At 34.8% G+C, this 22,135-nt stretch overlaps 3 protein-coding genes across 3 annotated transcripts; 2 read left to right on the top strand and 1 right to left on the bottom strand.

Moving 5' to 3' along the window:
• The first annotated feature begins 1,471 nt into the window (after positions 1–1,471).
• Positions 1,472–7,098, top strand: LOC126819526 (zinc finger protein 501-like). Its single transcript, XM_050547655.2, has 2 exons — positions 1,472–1,565; positions 4,920–7,098. The coding sequence occupies exons 1-2, from the start codon at positions 1,563–1,565 to the stop codon at positions 6,114–6,116; spliced, it is 1,200 nt and encodes a 399-aa protein (XP_050403612.1). The 5' UTR covers positions 1,472–1,562; the 3' UTR covers positions 6,117–7,098.
• A 4,081-nt stretch (positions 7,099–11,179) lies between these two features.
• Positions 11,180–15,882, bottom strand: LOC126819536 (zinc finger protein 239). The gene is made up of 2 exons (XM_050547666.1): positions 15,832–15,882; positions 11,180–13,102 (listed from the first exon to the last, which is right to left on the bottom strand). The coding sequence occupies exons 1-2, from the start codon at positions 15,832–15,834 to the stop codon at positions 12,047–12,049; spliced, it is 1,059 nt and encodes a 352-aa protein (XP_050403623.1). The 5' UTR covers positions 15,835–15,882; the 3' UTR covers positions 11,180–12,046.
• A 1,679-nt stretch (positions 15,883–17,561) lies between these two features.
• On the top strand, positions 17,562–21,492 carry LOC130010271 (gastrula zinc finger protein XlCGF7.1-like). Its single transcript, XM_050547656.2, has 2 exons — positions 17,562–17,604; positions 20,203–21,492. The coding sequence occupies exons 1-2, from the start codon at positions 17,602–17,604 to the stop codon at positions 21,151–21,153; spliced, it is 954 nt and encodes a 317-aa protein (XP_050403613.1). The 5' UTR covers positions 17,562–17,601; the 3' UTR covers positions 21,154–21,492.
• The last annotated feature ends 643 nt before the right edge of the window (positions 21,493–22,135 follow it).

Raw genomic sequence — 22,135 nt, 5'->3', positions numbered from 1 at the left:
TACATTAACATCAAATTATTGTGAATAAAATTATATTGGCTACATTAGCCAGTAAATTTAACGTGTGACACGAATCATGTCCTTTAAATAACACCCAAGAATTAATTTGGCAGTAGCCTACAGTCATCAAGCCTGTTAGCTCGTTTTTAGAGCCTTTCAGGCTAACAAATATTGGTTTAGTTAGCTCTGTAAATGAGCCTTACATTTACCAAGATCAGGGTAGCTCTCCCGTGATTATAGTCTCGTAAAATGACAGCGTTTATATACCGTCTGCATGCACGTGCAGAATCAACAGCGACACCAAGGGGCAAAATCATACAGGTGCTGATTGGCCGTACGAGAAAATGTTTGTTTATAATTCCGAAAAATCCGAGGATTATTCGTTGACTTCTGTTGTTCGGGACGGCGAACCGGGAGTGTCATTTGTAAACACGTCCGAGTCATCTTTTAGTTTGGTCCGAGTGGTCTATTAATTGGTCCGAGTGGTCTTGATCCGAGTGCAATCTGTTTCACAGAGAATTACGAGTCTAGTAATATCTCTGTCAAAGATGACTGCCTTAACACGTGCCGTTACAGCACGCGGCGTCAATCATTGGCTGAATGGCGCGTGCATTGTTTACATAAGACGTTACTGCTTCGGGCGGAATTCTGTCTTTTAGTCATTTTAATACCCATTTACACTAAAAAGGAACTAATTTTTGCCTACAAATACGTCAAACGCCTTTATTTATTTTTCCAATACATAAAAAAAATGTTTTAGAATTTAATTAGTCGCAGGAAAAAAGTTAATATTTCTGGCTCATTAAGTCGCATCGATGTCATCCTTATCAGTGATTGTAGCGGCCTAGCAAAAATTCACTGCTGATCGGTGTGGTCCGAGTGGCCATGGAACCAAAAATTGCTGTCCGTCTTCAGCAGACTGGACTTTATGTTTCCATACCAATCATAAGGGGGATAACGTGGCTAAGTGGGTAAGACGCTGGCTCGCTAGCCTGGGGGTCGGGTGTTCGATCCCTGCATTGGCCGAGAAAGTTCATCCTAGATTTTCCAGCGTGCACGTAAAAGATTCGATATAAGAGTAGGCTGTAGTGTCGATGTCCGGGCAAAATTTCCCTCATAGCACACTGTATGGCTTATGCCCGTCTTCATTAGCCCAGTTCGGAGCAGAACAGTAGGACGTTAAACCCATTTCATTTCATTTCATTTATACCAATCATAAGGTTTGATTCTCATATAGTGCTTTATTCTGTGTCACTTAATTCTATTTCCCCCAATTCAGTGGGGTTTAAGTTCCGTTTTCACCTCGGGTGATATCGCAGACTAGTTTTAATTCACTGTCGGTTATCCGAAGCAAAAATCTTCATTTATGCATCTTTCGAGTCGGTTTAGTCCATGTCAAAAATGAATATATTCTTCATACCGGAAGTGCCCAATCATTTGTTCTTTTAATAGACTATTCCCAAATTTTAACCAACCATCGACTGAGTTTATTGACTGGAAATCCTAACTGTACTTAGGGGTAATTGTTTTAATGAGGAGATCATCTCGACTGCTCTTGTAAAATGGTGAGATAATTTTATTAATTCATTGAATTCTCGATTCTAAAAGATTACTGTCTTTATTGCATGATTTAGAAATTGTTATTTTGTAATTATAAATCATCTTGCACTACGTCCATTAAACATGCAAAGTCTTCTTTGTCTTTCGGATTTGATTATTTTTTGCTAGGTCTAATGTTTCGAGAAATTTTATTTATCCATTAATTAAATTTCTGGTTCCCCCTTGTCAGTGATGCAGGACAGATGGCCTGACAAGGACAGCTGTCTAGTCATTCGGAAGGGATGAAAAACCGCCCTTGTACACATTGGCGTGCACATAAAAGATCCCTTGACAGTTGGAATTCCATATAAGAGTAGGCCGTAGTACCACAACTGTCCTTGCAAAATTTACCTCCAAGCACACTGTATGGCGTATACCCGTCTTCATTAGCCCAGTTTAGAGCAGAACAGTAAGACGTTAAACCCCATTTCATTTCTTTTCGTTTGTGGGGGTTTTATATGTATATATGGTGTTCTCTTTCGGCCACTTCCCGTGTTGTTTTTTTTTTCAATGTTAAGCTATATTTCAGTGAATAGAGAGGGTAGAATTATAATTTTTCCAAGGTATATTATAGGGTTTCTCGATAAAATGGAGAGTTTAAGGGGAAACAAACATAAAAATGTTTACATATAAGTTGATTTAATAAATAGTTATTTAGATTAAACATGCATTATGCAAGAGCTAAATCTGCCTATTGTAGGTCTTTCTTTAGGCCTGAAATGTTATCTAAATTATTAATTAAACATTAATTAACTGATCCCAGGCCACAATCAACTCTCGATGGCATCGGATTTCTCCGATTTTAAATAGATTGGAACGGGTTCAGCCATATCTTGATTAATTTAAAAATGGACGGGCTAGACATAGCTTCGAACAACCAGTACGGTAGTTGCAATTATCGCACACGTATTGTCAAACCTTCTAAGGCTAATATCTTCACTCACAATAGAGAAATTTGAATGAAATTTTCAAATAATTCATTTTTCATTATCTATTATCGAACTATTATAACAAGAATGGCCAACTCTTTATTAAACTCTTAACTAATGTATCTTTAGATTAAGTTTTAAAAGTATAAAAAATGGTATTTTAAACTTCCTTTAATCATGAAAAATCAACTGAGCGCAGGCACTGAACAAAACAGTTACAGTATGCAAGGGGTGGGATCGTCACTGAAACTTTTGCACTGGGGCGCCACAAAGCCTTGTGAGGGCCCTGCTAGTTGCTGACTTTTGTTCCCATATAATTCATTCAATGATTATATGGGGGGTTGGATGGCTGAAAAGTTAGCACATGCGCGCTGTATCATAAAGTTTGTCATTGAGTCAACTGGCGTGGTTTCGAATCCCCGGTTGTACATGACAAGGAGTAGGGTCGCCTGTCCAACCTCGTGGGTTTTCTCCGGGTCCTCCGGTTTCCTCCCACTGCTAAAGACCCATATGCGCAAGCGAATTATTGAAATAAAATTAAACCATAAGTTAGTCCCGAAATGACCTAGTTTGTGTCAAGTGGACGTTAAACCCCATTTCTCTCTCTCTCTCAATTATTATAGACTGTGTGTCCTGGTTAACTAGTACACAAGTACGGTATATGTAATATTGAATTCTTTCAACATCGGTCTTAATCTGATTTCTTCAGGGTTGCTCATATATTTGTTGTAGAATATCCCAAAAAATTATATTCTTGTATTATTAAATTCTGTCTGTAAAAATGTCAAGGAATGTTCATACTGTAAGTAATACAAAACTTGAGCACCTATATAAAACAACTGTTGTACATGTAGATAACAGAAACCATACCCACATCGTTATCAGTACCCTATCATTGTTTGTTCAACGATGGTGTGTTACTTTATCAGCAGAGTGCACAAGGTCATTCTTTCACACTAGAGTTTAAAAATGTTAAGTTTAGAACAGATATAAAATATAACATATTATCTGGATATTATAGAATTGTCTTGTTACATGTATCTGAAGGATATTATATTATTGGCAGTTCCTTTATTTAAACAAGCATCATGCAAAAGATAAGTCTGCCTATTGCAGGGCATTCTTTGGGCCTGAAATGTTATATAAACTATTAGACATTTATTACCATGAAAAGACCATAATCAACTCTCGATGTCATCGCTAGCCAGCGATATTTACTGGATTAGGATCTGATTTGCTGCTCAACATTCATTCATGATTAAATCATGAAATGGATAATCGACACTGTTTTTTATCGTACAGACTTAGGTAATTATGATCGAGGCTGGGCCGAAAATTCAAGCGCTAAATTCTCAGTTCAGAGTGGATCAATTTGACTGAAATTTTCATAAAATACCCTTTACATTATGTAGTTTTTAACTATTATAGTGAGAACTGCCAGCTCTTTATCTAATCTCCCATAAAGTACCTTTAACCATAGTGAGAACTGTCAGCTCTTTATCTAATCTCCCATAATGTACTTCTAAGATAAGTTTTGTAAAACCAAATCCACATTTTAAAATCAGACTATTTATTCGTCAATGAATGTTTAGCACACACACACATTGTACAACAGGTCATTGGCATGCTGTCGTTCATTTATCTCATTGACGATGAAAGAGTACACGATTAATTCCAATGAACAAATAAAAAAGTCAAACTATTTTTTTATACAGGTCACCAACAGGTAGCATAAGCCGGTTGAATCAAAGTGTTCAATTAGGCCGACAACTGTCAGATTTTGGACTGACGTTCAATTTACATGTATGGTAGATTGTTCGTGTAATTCACTGATCATAATTGATTAGAAATTAAAATAAAAAATTAAAAATAATTTTATACCCAAATTTATGGAAGTACATGTATATTTGATTCAAAATTCTAATATGCTGTCGTCTAATTTCTAACTTCTATTCATGTAATTTCTAACTTCTATTCATGTTATTTCTAAATTAAGACAATGTATAATTCAACTTCTTTATTTGTTCAGTGTAAATTTTTATTCTGTTTCATCTTATTTCTATTATTAAGACAAAAAATATCTACAGTACTTCATTGTCGCTAAATTCAATCGCTAAATTCTCGGTTCAGAGTGGATCAATTTGACTGATTTTTTTCAGCAAGTTCCCTTTACTTTATCTAGTTTTTAACTATTATAGTGAGAACTGCCAGCTCTTTATCTAATCTCCCATAATTTATCTTTAATATTGATAGCCTAACTTTCATAAATTACAGGAAACTAATGGTGTTACAACTTTTATATGTTACAGCAAACTAATGATGTTATAACTTTTGTATGTTACAGGAAATTAATTACGGGAAACTAATAATGTTATAAATTTTATATTACAGGAAACTAATGATGTTAAGACTTTCCATCAGTGTGTTGTATGTGATGAGATTTTTCAACAATATGATGATTTAGAACAACACAATAAAATACATGTTAAAGAAGAGAAAACTGATGATGCAGATGTACATGTACATTGTCAGGTTAAAGAAGAGAAAACTGAAGATATTGAAGCTGTTTATCAGTGTAATTTATGTGATGAAGAATTTAAATCTGACACTGATTTAGAAAAACATTGTAAAACACACAAAGCAGAAGAGAATTGTTTACAAAGATTTCAAGAGGAAAACGAGTTACAAGACCAGATATGTTTTAAATGTGATGTTTGCGGCTCAACATTTAATTCACAAAGTCAGTTTCAGAATCATTTAAGAACACATTCTGCAGAAAAACCTCATAAATGTGATGTTTGTGGTAAAACATTTAATCAAAGAGGCTCTCTTGAGATGCACATGAGAATACATACAGGTGAAAGACCCTTTAAATGCGATATTTGTGGGAAATCGTTCAAACAGAAAGGATATATTGAGCGGCATATGAGAATTCATACAGGTGAACGACCTTATGAGTGTGGAGAATGTGGGAAAACCTTCGGTGATGCAAGAAATGTACAGCAACACATGAGAACGCATACAGGGGAAAAACCCTTTAGATGTGATGTTTGTGGTAAATCATATTCTCAGACTTGTAGTCTACGAACACACATGAAGCTTCACACAGGGGAAAAACCCTTCAAGTGTGAGGTCTGTGGTAAATCGTTCACTCAGAATGGCCATCTGCAGAAACATGTGACAATTCATACCGACAAAACTTTTAAATGTGGTGTTTGTAGTAAATCATTCACTGAGGATTTTAATCTCGAAGTACACATGAGAACGCATACCGGTGAAAAACCCTTCAGATGTGATGTTTGTAGTCAATCATTTACTCTGAGTTGTCATCTACAAAACCACATGAGAATTCACTCTGTAGTAGAAAAAAACCTTGAAGGTGATGTTAATAGAAAAACCCCTAAAGAAGACAAACTTTTTAAATGTGATATTTGTGGTAAATATTACAAAAGGAAAAGTTCCCTTGAGGTGCACAGAACCATTCATACTGTAGACATATTAAAGCCTTTTGAATGTGATGTTTGTGATAAATCATTTTCCTTTATGTCTAATCTGTATAGACATCTGAAAATTCACTCTAAAATATAACATATTACAATTTAATCCTTATACGGCATTTAGTGATTATTTATTATTATTATTATTATATTACAATGTCATGCCAGTGAAAAAACATTTTAACGTGATGTTTCTCGTAAATCAATTACTACTACTTCAAAACTCTGCCGCCCGTTTAGTCACCTGCACTAGATTTCACAAACACATCACCCCTATCTTGCATGAACTCCATTGGCTTCCTGTCTGTCAACGTATAAAATCAAAATTATGATATTAATTTATAAATATCTTCATACCCAAGCACCTCTCTATCTTTCAGAATTAATCACCACTTGGTTTCCACAGAGGTCCACCGGGCAGGCTATGATCGAAAGAGGAGGGGTTAGGCTAAATGACGGGTGTGACTTCTACGGATCCCTCTTTTTTCCTATCGCCACACCCACCCTCTCGAACGATCTGCTCCTAACATCCGCACAATAGACCCATTAGCATATTTTAAAAGTTCCCAACAAAATTTACTTTTTAAAGAATACTATTCCTCAAATTTTTAAACTTGAAGTATTTTTATAGCTTTTTAGTTTTTTTGTTGTTCTATATTTTGTGTTAATTCTGTAAAGTCCGTTGATATGTACATGGGACTGACTTTAAACAATAAATTATTATTATTATTATTATGTCTAATCTGTATAGACATGCGAAACTTTACACTAAAATATGGCATGAATTCAGGCCAGTGAGAAACATTTAAATGTGATGTTTGTGTTAAATCATTTTCTAGATTCATTAGATTAGGCGCACGTTTTTTCACCAGGGGGGTTGAATGGCCGAATGGTTAGCATGTGCGCGCTGTATCTGTCATTGAGTTAACTAGCATGGTTTCGATTCCCTGGTTTGGTTATACATGACAAGGAGTAGGGTCGCCTGTCCAACCTTGTGGGTTTTCTCCAGGTCCTCCAGTTTCCTCCCACTGCTAAAGACCTCTACGCGCAAGCGAATTATTGACATAAAAAAAATAAACTGTATGTTAGTCATTGACATAAAATGAAATTATCTAGTTCTGGTAGCCATTCTGAATACATGTAAATATTGTTTATGATTGATGGAAGGTTCATTGGTATTTTGTGTACACTGCAGTGTTTTCATTGATTAAAACTTTGTTATTTAATAGTTTTAACATCTAACCATTTAAGTTACAGTACCAAATGTTTTCATGCAACATGGTTTCACTGATTGATCCATTGTTATAATTTACCCCAAAAATTTTATGTTACCAAATTAATTCCTTCAGTAAAGAGTTAAATCATGAGTGGCTGATCACATGTGATTTTTTCTACAGTTATCAATTCATTTGTTTATTATCAATACATGTACCTAATCATTTATCACAGCTAATTACTCATGATTTTAACAGCATGTTATAGACGGCCTTATTTGTTTTGGGCGGAACTTTAACTACACTTTGAATACAAATCCCTGAATTGGTAAATTAATATTTAAAGTTAAATTGGAGCAAATTCTTTCATAATGTTTCAATATAATTAAACATGCATTATGCAAGAGCTAAATCTGCCTATTGTAGGTCATTTTTTAGGCCTAAAATATTATCTAAATTATTAGTTAGACATTAATTAACTAATCCAGGCCATAATCAACCCTCGATGCCATCATTAGCCTGCCATCCTTACTGGATTTGAATACATTTTGTGATTGAGAATTTTATGTAAAAATGGATAATCAAGACTTTGTTAACTATAGAACCAACGTTAGTAATGGTGATCGAGGCTAGCCTATTGCAGGTCTTTTTTTTTAGGCCTGAAATATTATCAAAATTATTAATTAGACATTAATTAACTGATCCACACCATAATCAACCCTCGATGCCATTGTTAGCCTATGATCTTAAGTGGATTTGAATACATTTTGTGAATGGATAATTGAGACTTTGTAAATTATATCACCAACGTTAGTTGTCTCATTAGATTCACCATATGTTTGGCGCAATATAGCCCGGTTGGAGCTGACGTGCCATTAAACAACATTTCATTTCATTTCATTTCATTTCACCAACGTTAGTAATAATGATCAAGGCTAGCGAAAATTGAATCGTTAATATCTTGGTTCAGAGTGAAGCTATTTGGCTGAAATTTTCAGCATTTTCTGTTTTCATTATCTTTTATTTTAATTATTATACATGAGAACTGTTAGCTCTTTATCTGATTTTACCTAATGCCCCATTAATGCAATAAAATATATAGAGTTTGATATGTCATTAATATATATTTATATATATATATATATATAAAGTTTGAGAGGGCAAAATAATGGTTACAGTTTGACCCAGGTAGTGGAACTACATTTAGCTGGTGGATTTGGGACACGTATGGTACAGCACATTTTACAAGGGGCTGTAGAAAGGTGCTCCTAAACCATGCACTTTTATTAATACAAAACACTATTGTTTTCGCAAGAGTTTTTATTTATTTTATTTTTCGGGAAGGGCAGGGGGGATTTTAGTCAGAAGTTGCAGCCAAAACTGTGCATGTTGCAAACATTCTGCCAACGTACATGTAGATATTGTTGGTCTCCGTGGAACTACCTGTATTTATGAAATATGAGTTGGGTCGTTTTTGACAAACAGGATGTTTTTTACGGATGGGACAAAAAATAATCACAGATTGCTTATATCTTGGTTATTTGTCAACAGATCTTCATCAGGTTTTTCATTTTTGTATTCTTTGGGCGAATCCCATAGGGGCTCTGACTGACGTTTTTTTGAAATTCGGAAGTTCGCTCTATTACTTTGTGATTGTCTTCTTCAGCATTTATTCGACATTCAAGAAGGCATATCTCAGTATTTGAGGTATCACTTTGAAACTTGTTAGGAATAAGAAACACCTTTATGCCCTCAAAATTGCATATAGACTGGAGGCTCAGATAAGGGGTGGTGTAGGGGGGCATCAAATGGTCACAAAACCAGATTCAACTTTTCTATTGTAAAATTTACGTAGAATATGTTGCCGAGTTGTAATCAAACCGCCGTTGGGGTGTTTTCGAGATATTCGAGGTCAAAGGTCAAATTAGGTCATTTACACTGAAAGTGAATGCGCAGCCATTCTCATATCTTGCAAACATGCTGAAAATGATCGAAACTATTCACTCATTCAATAAAAATGTAAACTTGCTAAATTCACCTTTGTTCTTTGTGACCCCGGAGGTCAAATGGTCAAATCAATTTATATTTACGCATGGTTGTTGTATGCATGTATTTTTATTGTAATGATTGTCGAGATAATTATTTAAATAAGAAAGTGATAGTATCTTTATTGTAATAATTATATATTTATAATTTCCAGTGTACTGTAATGTTATTCATGTGAAATAAAACACATTTTCCCATCAGAGCGGATTTTGTTTTTATATAGGCCCACATTTTCATGTGGACGTATTATGCCGTCGCCTCTATCCGTCCATCTGTCCGCAATTTGTTTGTGGGCACACTACAGGTCACAATTTTTATCCGATTTTGACGAAAATTGAAAGATCTTGGTTCCTTTCGATATTGGCAGGTATGGCCCATAACTTCTGGATAACGGTCCCTGATTGTTCGAAAAATCACGTTTTTAACTTGTGGACACAATTTTGATAAACCTTGAAATGCATGTTTATAACCCAAAGATCTTGGTTCCTTTCGATATTTGCGCATATCGGATCATAACTTCTTGCATTATAGCCCTTGATTGTACGAAAAATCGTGTTTTAGCTTGTTGTCCATCTAGTGGTTACATTTTTATCCGATTTAAGAAAACGTTTGAATATATCACCGTTACAAGATAATGATGGTTGAGTTCGAATTTCATGAGAATCGGACCAAAACTGCCAGACAAAATGGCCACCACTCGCACGCAAATAGTGTAAATATATGGTATATCAAGGTTGTGGACCCTGAGATGACACAATTTTGATGAAACTTCAAATACATGTTTATTACCCAAAGATCTTGGTTCCTTGTGATATTCACGTATATATGGGATCGTAACTTCTTGAATTATGGCCCTAGATTGTACGAAGAATCATGTTTTTAGCTTTTGATCCCGCCCTTACTTTTGGGTAATCTGACTTTTCGGGCAGATGAGTAACGTGAAAACAAAATTTTTATTTCATCTAGTTGGCAAAATAAAGTGCCGGAAATCTAACAAAACACCAATTTTACTTTCTTTTAATTGAATACCAGGAATTTGTACCTAATTGATTATGGATTAAAACATTTTGTCTGGAGTCCCTCTACTTTGTACGACATTTTTGGGCATTGATTCTTATCTGTGAATGCAGCTGCAACAGTCTAGTCTAGAATTCAGGCCGGTCTGGGATTTCGGTTACAAAACCATTGGACAATTTTGGAGTTGTTTAACTCTCGGGCTAGAATACATGTAGCTGGAAAAAGCATTTGTGGTGATTACATTTTCAAAATTTTCTCCAGGGGGGATGAGGCTCTGATACGATTGATTGGGATTGCTATATTGCACCACATTGAAGTTACTATATTCACAGACTGGAGCAGGAAAACGCTTTGCGCCAAATAAATTTTTAAAATTTTCTCTGGACAATCTCATCTCCATGAACTTTAAACGATTGATTGGTTGATTGGAATTTGAGTCAGCCACCTCAATTCATTTTCCTGAAGCAACGATTGCAAATTTTACAACATCTAGACGTTGCTAGACTGACCTGCAATTCACAAACTTATAGCTACATTATCTTCCTTTAACATGAACGGCGTTGTGACACAAACACACTCAAATTAAAAATGGTGACCTCCACGGAAACCGAACAAACCTTTAACTTTGCAACTCAATCATAACATTTAAGCTGGAATTTATAGGCTCCCCACCTGGGACAGTGGCCAATTGAAATTAGTGCCGAAATATGCAGGGTATTGCGTGAAGGGCTTGATATGATGTACAGCATGAAAGGGAGATCAAGCCTTCTATATATTAGACCAATTTGAAGTTGCTATATTCACGGGCTGGAATTCACACTATAAAAAAAAACTATATAATACTTTATTTTTTCCTTTAGAAATTTTATCATGAATCTGTGGGAAAAATTATGGGATTTGTACTACAGAAACTAGAATATTTGGGTCCATTATTTCCTACAGGCCCCCTAAATTCTGTAGAATACTACAGAATATCATCCTATAGAAAATGGAATAGCCCAACCCTCTAGAATGTTCTATAGAAAATTACACTGGTCATCTATGATTTTTTGCTATGGGTATACTTCGATTGACAGCCGACTAATACCATTGTGAAACAGATAACGGAGCCCAACACGTCGTTAAATAAAATGGCAAGTTAACGACATGTTAAAGTTAATGGGGCTTCCAGCAACAAACTTTCTCTCCGTTAAAGATAACGATCCATGAACTCCATGTTAACAAGTTGTTAAATCAGCTTAATCCTCCGCCAAATGCAGCCCTGTTGATATATATTACCTAGATGAGAGACAAGGGACATTTTTATAGGTCTAGATTCCAGGGATTTCCAGTATTTCACTCCTCGTGGCCAATGTTTTTATTGGTCTAGATTCCAGGGATTTCCAGTATTTCACTCCTCGTGGCCAATGAAAAACAGTAAACCATACTGCCTTAAGAAGTTTTTGTTGGTTGCCATGCATTTTATATAAAGCTTTTTCTCATTGGCTGTAAATGCAATCAAATTTACGTAAATTACAGCTCTTATCAAATCCATTCTATTGTTTTTTTTATTAAACATGGCAACAGACTGGTAATTTTTGTTTAGCAGGTAAATATAAATAATACAAATATATTATTTCTAAAATAGTTGTTAAAAATGAAAGAAACATTCAAATAATACTTTAAAATCTTTTGTGCTGAAAAGCAATGCGGTCCTAAGCGCAAGGGCAACAAGAAACAATGTTCCAAGTCAACACCACCTAAATCATATCTTTGTGTGAGTTTTGATGTGTCTTTGCAGATTAGAATTTTGGGTAAATGATTTTCCACAAATATCACATTTAAAAGCCCTTTCTCCGGTGTGAATTTTCATGTGGATAGCAAAACAAGTCTTCCGTTTAAATGATTTACCACAAACATCACATTTATATGGTTTTCCCCCTGAATGAGTTATCATATGTTGCAGTATCCCACGGTTACAACTAAACGATTTATCACAAATATCACATTTAAAAGGTCTCTCGCCTGTATGGGTTCTTGTGTGTCTCTGTAGATCACCACTAGTGCAAAAAGACTTGCCACAAAAATCACACTTATGTGGTTTTTCACCTGTGTGAATTCTCATGTGTCTGTGAAGGCTACCCCAATCACTGAACGATTTACCACAAACATCACATGTATGAAGTTTTTCACCTGTGTGAACTTTCATGTGTCTTTCAATATATCCTTTCTGAATAAATGATTTACCACAAACATCACATTTAAATGGTCTCTCGCCTGTGTGAATTCTCAGGTGTGTTTGAAACTTGCTTTGTGTGGTGAATGATTTACTACAAACATCACATTTAAAAGGTCTCTCGTCTGTATGAATTCTCACATGTGTCTGAAACTGACTTTGCGTATTAAATGATTTACCACAAAAATCACATCTAAAAGGTTTTTCAAAACTCATCTTATCTTGAATCTTATCGTCATCTTTAAATTGTTGTAAAATATTTCCTATGGTTTCCTCTAAGTTAACATGTGCTTTAACATGTATTTCACAGTGTTTTTCTAAATCGGTCTCAGAATTAAATTCCCCATCACACAAATTACACTGATAAACAGTTTCAATATCTTCGGTTTTCTCTTCTTTAAACTGTACATGGCAATATTCATCTACATCATCAGTTTTCTCTTCTTTAACATGACAATATCCATCTACATCATCAGCTTTCTCTTCTTTAACATGTATTTTATTATGTAATTTTAAATCATCATATTCTTGGAAATTTTCATTACATAGAACACACTGATGAAATTTTTTAACATCATTAGTTTCCTGAAATATATAAAAGTTATAACATCATTAGTTTCCTGTAATATATAAAGTTTATAATCAATCAATGAATTAGTGTTTATTTTATTTTCAACAAATATATGTGTGTTCAAATGTGACTTGAAGATGTCTAGAGTTTTTGATTCATTGATTTATAACATCATTAGATTCCTGTAATATTACATGTATCAAAGCTATAACATCATCAGTTTCCTGTAATATATAAAAGTTTTAACATCATTAGTGACATGTAATATATTGTATTTTTGATGTTTCAGATGTTCTTTAAATGACTCAGATGTTATATCTAAAACAAAGTGGTTACATATACAGTAGCTGTATTATGGTCATAGAGATTAATTTGGCATTTGGAAATAAAGTTAATCAAATAAAAGGAATAGCACAATTTACCCAAATCCACTCAAATCCCACTTTTTCAACTCCTCCCATCACAATGATTTATATCAATATTTGATAATATACCGTTCTTTACGCAATTTCCAAGCAAGCGATTTCCTGCATTACTCGAATTACATCTCTTGGTTACAACTTCAAAACTTGCTTCAAAATCGCAATTTGAGAGAAATTTTTTAACACAAAAATGTTATGATTTTCAATTAAAAATTACAACAAAGTGAAACAAGGGACTAACTCTAGAAGTAATTAATAGAATTATTGAAGTTAAAGAGTCTTCTTCATCTCACTAATGTAAACAACATATCAATTTCGAAACACTTGGGTGATAACTTTTGGTGTTAGAGCGTTCACAGACGGACCGACAGACAGACGGGGGCGTATAAAAAAGCATGTGATCACCAAATCAAATCGCACCTAGAGGTCATTTGGCGATTTGTGGTAATCGCTTCAGAAATTGGTGTCGATAAATTTGTTGATTAGGGTAACCAATTTGAATTAGATGGACGTTAAGGTAACTAAGTCTCTAACTCAGTATCATCCAAACTCTTTGACATTGAAAACACGAATTACCGGTATTTGTCAATTTAAATCAACATTGATGTTGTGATCTTACCAGGAAAAGATGGGCTTCTTTTATCCAATATTTAAGACCAAATGAATATTTTACCACTGGTTCAACAAATGGTGTACCATAATGCGTTTCAGCACCATTTGTAACAGGAGACTCGAAGAAAGAGACTAAAAATATTCCACAAGTCATGTCAAACTGTGACAGCATATTCTTATGTGGAGACATGAGCAATAAATACTATTGTTGTAGACTGAAATAACCAGACACTGAACATAACTGATTTGAAATTAGAGTAAAAACGGAAACAACTGAGTGTAAATCAGTTTATATACATTCATATTATATTATTATATGCATTGCTACCCATTTGTGTCAATATCAAGGTCCCAAATATTAGTAATTTATATAGTTCCTTTAAAGATGAAATATAGCCCGCTTCAAATCTACGATTCTGTATTACTATTTTATGTTAAGGTATTACTAGCGATTGTATTGTAATAGTTTAATATCAATCTCAATATCTGCAAAGATTCAGGCTCAAAAATTATCGAAATGTAAGCAAAATTACCGTTTATTTACAGGAGATGCTCGCGGGAAAATACCGGCCTGACATCACACGGCCGGGGATTTTACATTGCTACAGCTCACTGCATTGGTAAATCCACACCTAAGTTTCGGGGGATTTTAATATAGAACCCGGAACCAATCAAACGATAGATAACATTTTTGTGATCATCATGGTGCGTGATAGCCCGGGTCCCGGAATTACAGCCGTAGAAAACGAGATTTATTTGTTTTGCTGACTGAAATTTGTTAAATTTCGACTAAATATAGCCTACTTTTTTGGTGGTGTCATCCAGATTATAATATTTAACATATTATCATTCAAATTATTAAGATTTTAATAAATCTTCGATGACTATAACGTGCAGATTTCAGTTTTAAAATTGATACTAGTGATTCTGAAGGGAAAATACCGCTTAAGACGTAACTCAGATATGACTGAAAAGCACTTATTTTGGTGCCGTGGCACACATTGACTGTGTTATAGAGCATTTTGTTTACATTATCTTGGATTTTAAAATTCCATATTTTTGGATCTAATTAGAATATTTTGATGAAATAAAAAATTTGGGTAGCATTTTATGTATATTTTCACAAAATATTTTTTTAAAAAAATTTTTTGGGGCATTTGAAAATTTGACCTGAAAGCCTACATTGATAGATAATTCAAATGAAATGAAATGAAATGGGGTTTAACGTCCTACTGTTCTGCTCCTAACCTGGGCTAATGAAGACGGGCATGCGCCATACAGTGTGCTATGAGGGAAATTTTGCCCGGACAGCGGCACTACGGCCTACTCTTATATCGAATTCCAACTGCCAAGGGATCTTTTACGTGCACGCCAATGTGTACACAGGACCTCGGTTTTTCGTTCCATCCGAACGACTAGACAGCTTTCCTTGTCAGCCCCTCCGTCCTGCATCACTGACAAGGGAGAACCACGCCGGAAAATCTGGATGAACTTTCTCGGCCAACGCAGGGATCGAACAGCCGACCTCCAGGCTAGCGAGCTAGCGTCTTACCCACTTATGACTTAGCTGATAGATAATTCAGTGTATCTCATTTTAAACTGAATCTGATCATAGCCATTAAAATTTAGCTCATGGGGTGATCACATTTACTGTGCACCACCTTACTTTCTAGAATGGCGAATTCAATCGATTAATAAAATTATCTCACCATTTTACAAGAGCAGTCGACTTGATGTTCTAATTATGAACGCAAGACTTGGGCGCTTCCGGTACGAAGAGTGTCTTTATTATGGATATGGACTAAACCTACACGAACGGTTCATAATTTGGTGAGTTTTGGTACTGGAGCGTCATACTGAACATCAGTGACACGCCAGCTGCGCAAAAGTATCTCTGACACAGTGACATGCCTTTAAAATTTGTAACACTTCATTACAACGTCACGGGTCATGATGGCATGCCCTAGTTTTTCTTCCAGAAAAAAACTATTTGCAAACAAATCAAAGTGGCCTTGTCAGTGATGCAGGACGGAGGGCCTGACAAGGACAGCTGTCTAGTCCTTCGGATGAGACGAAAAACCGAGGTCCCGTGTATACATTGGAATGCACGTAAAAGGTCCCTTGGCAGTTGGAATTCGATATAAGAGTTGGCGATAGTGCCGCTGCCCGGGCAAAATTTCCCTCATAGCACATTGTATGGTGTATGCCCGTCTTCATTAGCCTAGCAAAGGAGCAGAACAGTAGGATGTTAAACCCCATTTCATTTCATTTCGGTATTGCGGGACTTACTAATGACATGAAAAAAACAGCTTCACACCAATATTCCTTTCCACACAAAGAATTTCACTATTAGTTAAGAGATATTATTAGAGAGGAATTGAATAATACTTGAATTCGGACAGATTTTTATTGGTGTAGGCGTTTGACATGTACTGATAGGATCGAGACAGGTCGTAGGCGTTCTATTGGGTCTAAACCGTAGTCTCTATTGTGCGAAGTAATGTTGGAAATTTTCGTAAGACTAGCTTAGTCTCGATTTTCGTTGCTACCATTGTTTTAATAATAACAAAGTCTTGATTATCCAATAAATTATTAAATCGCTATTCAAACAATAAAAATCATTAAAAGTTGATATGGGCTTGTCACATGAATAAATCTCTAATTAATAATATTTAAAATACAGATGTTGGCATACCATTATTTCCAATAATGTACGGGCAACTTGCCAATCGTACATTATCTATACTACATGAAATATTGGACACGTGTGACGTATTTCATTGAAAAGCACGTGCGAGATAGTTTCTGTATTTTAAATTGTTTAATGGTCTCAAGCTAAAGACATTGCGTAAAATATTGAAACAACACTCGGCTTACGCCTCTTTAAGTATCAATATATTACTCAATGTCTCGCTCTCGACCATTAAACCATACATATATAGCATTTGACAATTAAATAAAAACCTGCAATAGACAGATTTAGCCCAGTTCCGTTCTGATCTGATATTTAAGCGTTCATTGTTTGCGGTGTCTGTAGTTTGTGTCCTGTTCGTAAGTTTTCCTGTGTATTTATTTGTCTGTGTTGCGGTCTTCCTGCACTTACTAATAATGCATTTTTTAGGCGTTTTATGAGTTTGGATACACAAACAACTCGATCACTGGCTGCCCATCTTCAGAAGAGAGGACTTTGTGTCTCCACACCAATCATAAAGTCTGATCCCCACAGAGCTTTATTCCTTGTCACTTGATTCCATTTGTGTCATTTGAGTCAGTCAATGGTGATTAACGTCCGCTTCACCTACAGTGATATCGCAGACAAGTTTTAATTGACTGTCGGGTAATGCCCCGTATAATTAACATCCGCATTTATGCACCGCTCGGGTCGGTTTAGTCCATATCCAAAATAAATAAATTTATTCACACCGGAAGTGCCCAATTATTTGTTCTTTTAATGAGAATAGCCGAATTGCCCTTGCAAAATGGTGAGATAATTTTTATTAATACACTGAAGTCTCAATTCTAAAAGAGTATTGTTTCCACCGCATACTATAGAAATTGTAATTATGTCACCTACGAAGCTTTCTTTGTCTTTCGGATTTGGTTGGGTTTTTTTTTTGACAATCACAATGTACGTTTTGAGGGATTTGAATTTCTTTTACCCGTTCATAATTATTTCTCTCGTCCACTTTTACAATACAATAACACCAAATTTATCTTAAGAAGCTTAAAGGAGTTGGTCCATCTCTATAAAATTTTGATGTTATTATTATCTACCGGTACCATGAAAATATGTGATCCTAATATCCAATAGCTAAGACACAATGAACATTTTTAAATCGCTACACAACTTGTGTATTTTATGAAATTTGTAATGACCTACCCCAAAAGATATTGCAGAAGTAAGGGTAATTAACTCTTTGCAAATTAAGTAACTATTCCTTTATGTCCCAAAGTCAACTAGTCAATAGCTTATCTTCCTTGAGCTAATTAAAGGATTATCCATTAATCCCTGGTATTGCAGAGAACACAAGATAACACACAAACTATTATTCCAGTCAGAAAAAGTTCATATATTCAAATGAGGATACAGTACACCCGTTGTGATGGTTTGACGGGACACGATTATCATGATGTTTCTTGTTAATTATAGTCCCAATAATACCACGATAAATAAATCGTAACAGCCATGTGACACGATAGGCTTCGGTGTAATTTTACTATAAAATTAATCATACATTACGCAAGAGCTAAAACTACCAATTGCAGGTCTTTCTTTAGGCCTGAAATGTTATCTAAATTATTAATTAGATATTAATAAACTTATCCAGACCATAATCAACTCTCGATGGCATCGCTAGTCTGCGATATTTACCTGATTAGAACCCGGTCTGCTGCTTCTGATTAAATAAAAAAAATAGATAATCGAGACAATGTTTTTTATCCTACTTTTTAACTATTATAGTGAGAACTACCAGCTCTTTATCTAATTTCCCATAATGTATCTTTAACAATATTTTTTTATCATAAACAATCGATGTGAAAATGATATACTCCCACAATGTTAACAAATTGCCAGGATGTTCTGCGTAAATCATTATAAAACAACTATATTACACAGTTTCAATATTTATGCTGCGTTTGAATAGTTTTGTATTTACTGTATTAAAAGTATCATGGTTAAAAATTGCTCCAGAATCAAGGCACAAGACATATTTTTAAATTGCAAAATATAATGCTATTTTGATGATCGATCTTACAAGTAGAAAGAGGGTGTTCACGGTGGCTAAATGGGTAAGACGCTGACTCCAGATTTTCCTGTGTGGTTCCCCCTTGTCAGTGATGCAGGACCTGAAAATGACAGTCGTCTAGTTGTTCAGATGGGACGAAGAACTGAGGTCCCTTGTACACATTGGCGTGCGGTCCAAATGAATGACTCTTCCTGAACTATTTCAACATAGTAACAAAAACATTAACACTTTTTATACCCAGGCCACATATGAAAAAATAACATGCGGTCCAAATCTCGGTCATTGTATCTGGATCCGCCAATGTATTTAGTTTTATTTTAAAAATTATAAGCAATAACTTAGTGTGTGCTAAGAGAATTAAAAAAAAAATAAAACAAGTTTGATATCACCATCGATTCTCACAGTAAAATTAAACCTTATTGTTCTGCTATCAGCTAGACATTCATTATTAATTATAAGCCTCTATTCACAATAGGCGTGTTGAGCATTGGTTTCCAATCCCCGCTTGTACGTGGCAAGGAGTAGGATTGCCTGTCCAACCTCGTGGGTTTTCTCTGGGTCCTCCCACAGCTAAAGACTCCAACGTATTAGCGAATATTTTAAATAATATTGAACTACCATATGTTAGTCCCAAAAGGACTTAGTTTGTGTCAAGTGTAGGTTAAACTCTCTCTCTCTCTCTCTCTCCCTTGACAGTATGTATACAACTCTATAAAACATATTGATAGTCTAACCTAAACTAGGGAAAGGGTTCTTGTATATTACAGGTGCCTAATGATTTTATAACTTTCAAGGAGCTAAATCACTAACATTTGGGACCTAGAAATTGACACAAGTGGGTCGCAACTCATATAATACTGTAATATGAATGTATATAAACTGATATACATTCAATGGTTTCCGTTTTTACTCTAATTTCACATCAGTTATGTTCCGCGAAATAAGCCAGCAGTCTCAATCGAATGCAAATTTCTAGCGCCTGGTTATTCCATTCTACATACGCCGTTTGGTTTGGTGCAATATGTCTAGCCTCGTTCCTCGAGTCTCTTGCTAGAACTGGGGCTGAAACGAATTATGGTACACGATTCGTGTACCAATGGTAAAATGTTTATTTTGTCTTAAATATTGGATATCAGAAGCCCATCTTTTTCCGGTAAGATCACAGCATCAATGTTTATTTAAATTGACAAATAATTTGTGTTTTCAATGTTGAAGATTTTGGATGATATTGAGTTAGAGACTTAGCTACTTTAATATATTACAAGAGACTAATGATGTTACAACTTTTATATATTATAAGAGACTAATAATTTTTATATACATGTATTACAGGAAACTAAAGATGTTATAACTTTTCATCAGTGTCTTGTATGTAATGCGATTTTTCAACAATATAATGATTTAGAGCTACACAATAAGATACATGTTAAAGAAGAGAAAACTAATGATGTACATGTAGATGAATATTGTCATGTCAAAGAAGAGAAAACTGACGATGTAGATGAATATTGTTGTGTTAAGGAAGAGAAAACCGAATATATTGAAACTGTTTATCAGTGTAAATTGTGTGATGAGAAATTTAAATCTGAGACCGATTTAGAAAAACATTGTAAAAAACACGAAGTAGAAGAGAACGTAGGAAATATTTTACAGCGATTTCAAGAGGAGAAAAAGTTACAAGACCAGATATGTTTTAAATGTGATGTTTGTGGCTCAACATTTAATTCACAAAGTCAATTTCAAAAACATGTGAGAATACACACTGGCGAGAAACCTTTTAAATGCGATGTTTGTGGTAAATCATTTAATCAAAGAGGCTCTTTTGAGATGCACATGAGAATACATACAGGTGAAAAACCATTCAGATGCGATGTTTGTGGGAAATCGTTCAAACAGAAAGGATATATTGAGCGGCACATGAGAATTCATACAGGTGAAAGACCTTATGAGTGTGGAGAATGTGGGAAATCATTCGGTGACGCAGGGAATGTTCAGCAACATTTGAGAACTCATACAGGGGAAAAACCCTTTAAATGTGATGTTTGTGGTAAATCATTTAGTCGATTTGAAATTTTACAGCTACACATGACAACTCATACAGATAAAAAACCCTTCAAATGTGATATTTGTGGGAGATGTTACAAACGGAAAAGTTGTCTTGATGTACACAGAAGCATTCATACTGTAGACATAGTAAAGGCTTTTAAATGTGATATTTGTGATAAATCATTTACCTTTAAGTCTAATCTGCATAGACACACAAAACTTCACACTAAAATATGAATTCAGGCCAGTGAGAAACATTTAAATGTGATTATTTTCTAGGTTGAAGAATCTTCAAGAACATACATGTATAAGATTTCATGAAAAAGTATTTAAATATGATGTTTGTGGTAATTCATTTTCTGAGAGTCATCACCAACAGCAACATGCAGGAACTCATGTTCTTCCTGTAATAGGCTTATTACCCTGCCTTGCTATGTTTCATTCAACTATTTTTTATGAGATGAAAAACCAAGGTGTTGTGTACATATTACACGTAGCATCTACGTGAAAAATATTATTAATGTTTCCTGCTCTGTACTGTTTTGTCCATTTTACAAAACAATTGTAACATATGTGACTCCCTACATTGTATTACATTGTATTAAGTCTAAATAGTTCAATACAAACAAACTAGTCACTGACACCTCGGATAACCGATCTTAAAGCTACGTTCCCAGAAAAGTATTTATCGGGTGGTTATTTCTAATAAAAGTATGACAATTTTGGTATATATGGAAAGTAGAAATATCCAATCTTACTAGAAAAATACTGGATTCCAAGAAAAATACTCATGGAGCGCATACAGGACAAAAATGTAAGGGTTTCCCTAATCGACGATTACGAGTGTCTGCACGCATGACGTCGAAGGTTGCACGCGGAGATTGAGCGCTTGATGTACATTTTGAAAAACTTTATGAAGAATTAGACGTACAACACTTTCTGAGATAAAAATCACGGGAAAAGACGCGGGCAGTGGATAATCCGAAAATTTAATTAGGCTTCGATATTTGTAATAAATAGTCAGCGATTAAAGACAACATCGCTTGCGTTGCTAGGTACTGAGAGAGGTAAGTCACGTGACACAAACATGACCTCTTTTGATTGATTTTTTATAGCCAGGGTATTTCCTGACAATTGCAATATTTTGAGAAGAATTTGAAGCAAAATTATGATAAATTAATTAGTTTGAATATGTTTTTAGTCCAAATATATCATCAAA

Source organism: Patella vulgata, chromosome 4 (assembly GCF_932274485.2).
Source record: "Patella vulgata chromosome 4, xgPatVulg1.2, whole genome shotgun sequence".
NCBI lineage: Eukaryota > Metazoa > Mollusca > Gastropoda > Patellidae > Patella > Patella vulgata.
The sequence above is the reverse complement of the archived record's forward strand: the minus strand, read 5'-3'. Positions and strand labels throughout refer to the sequence as shown.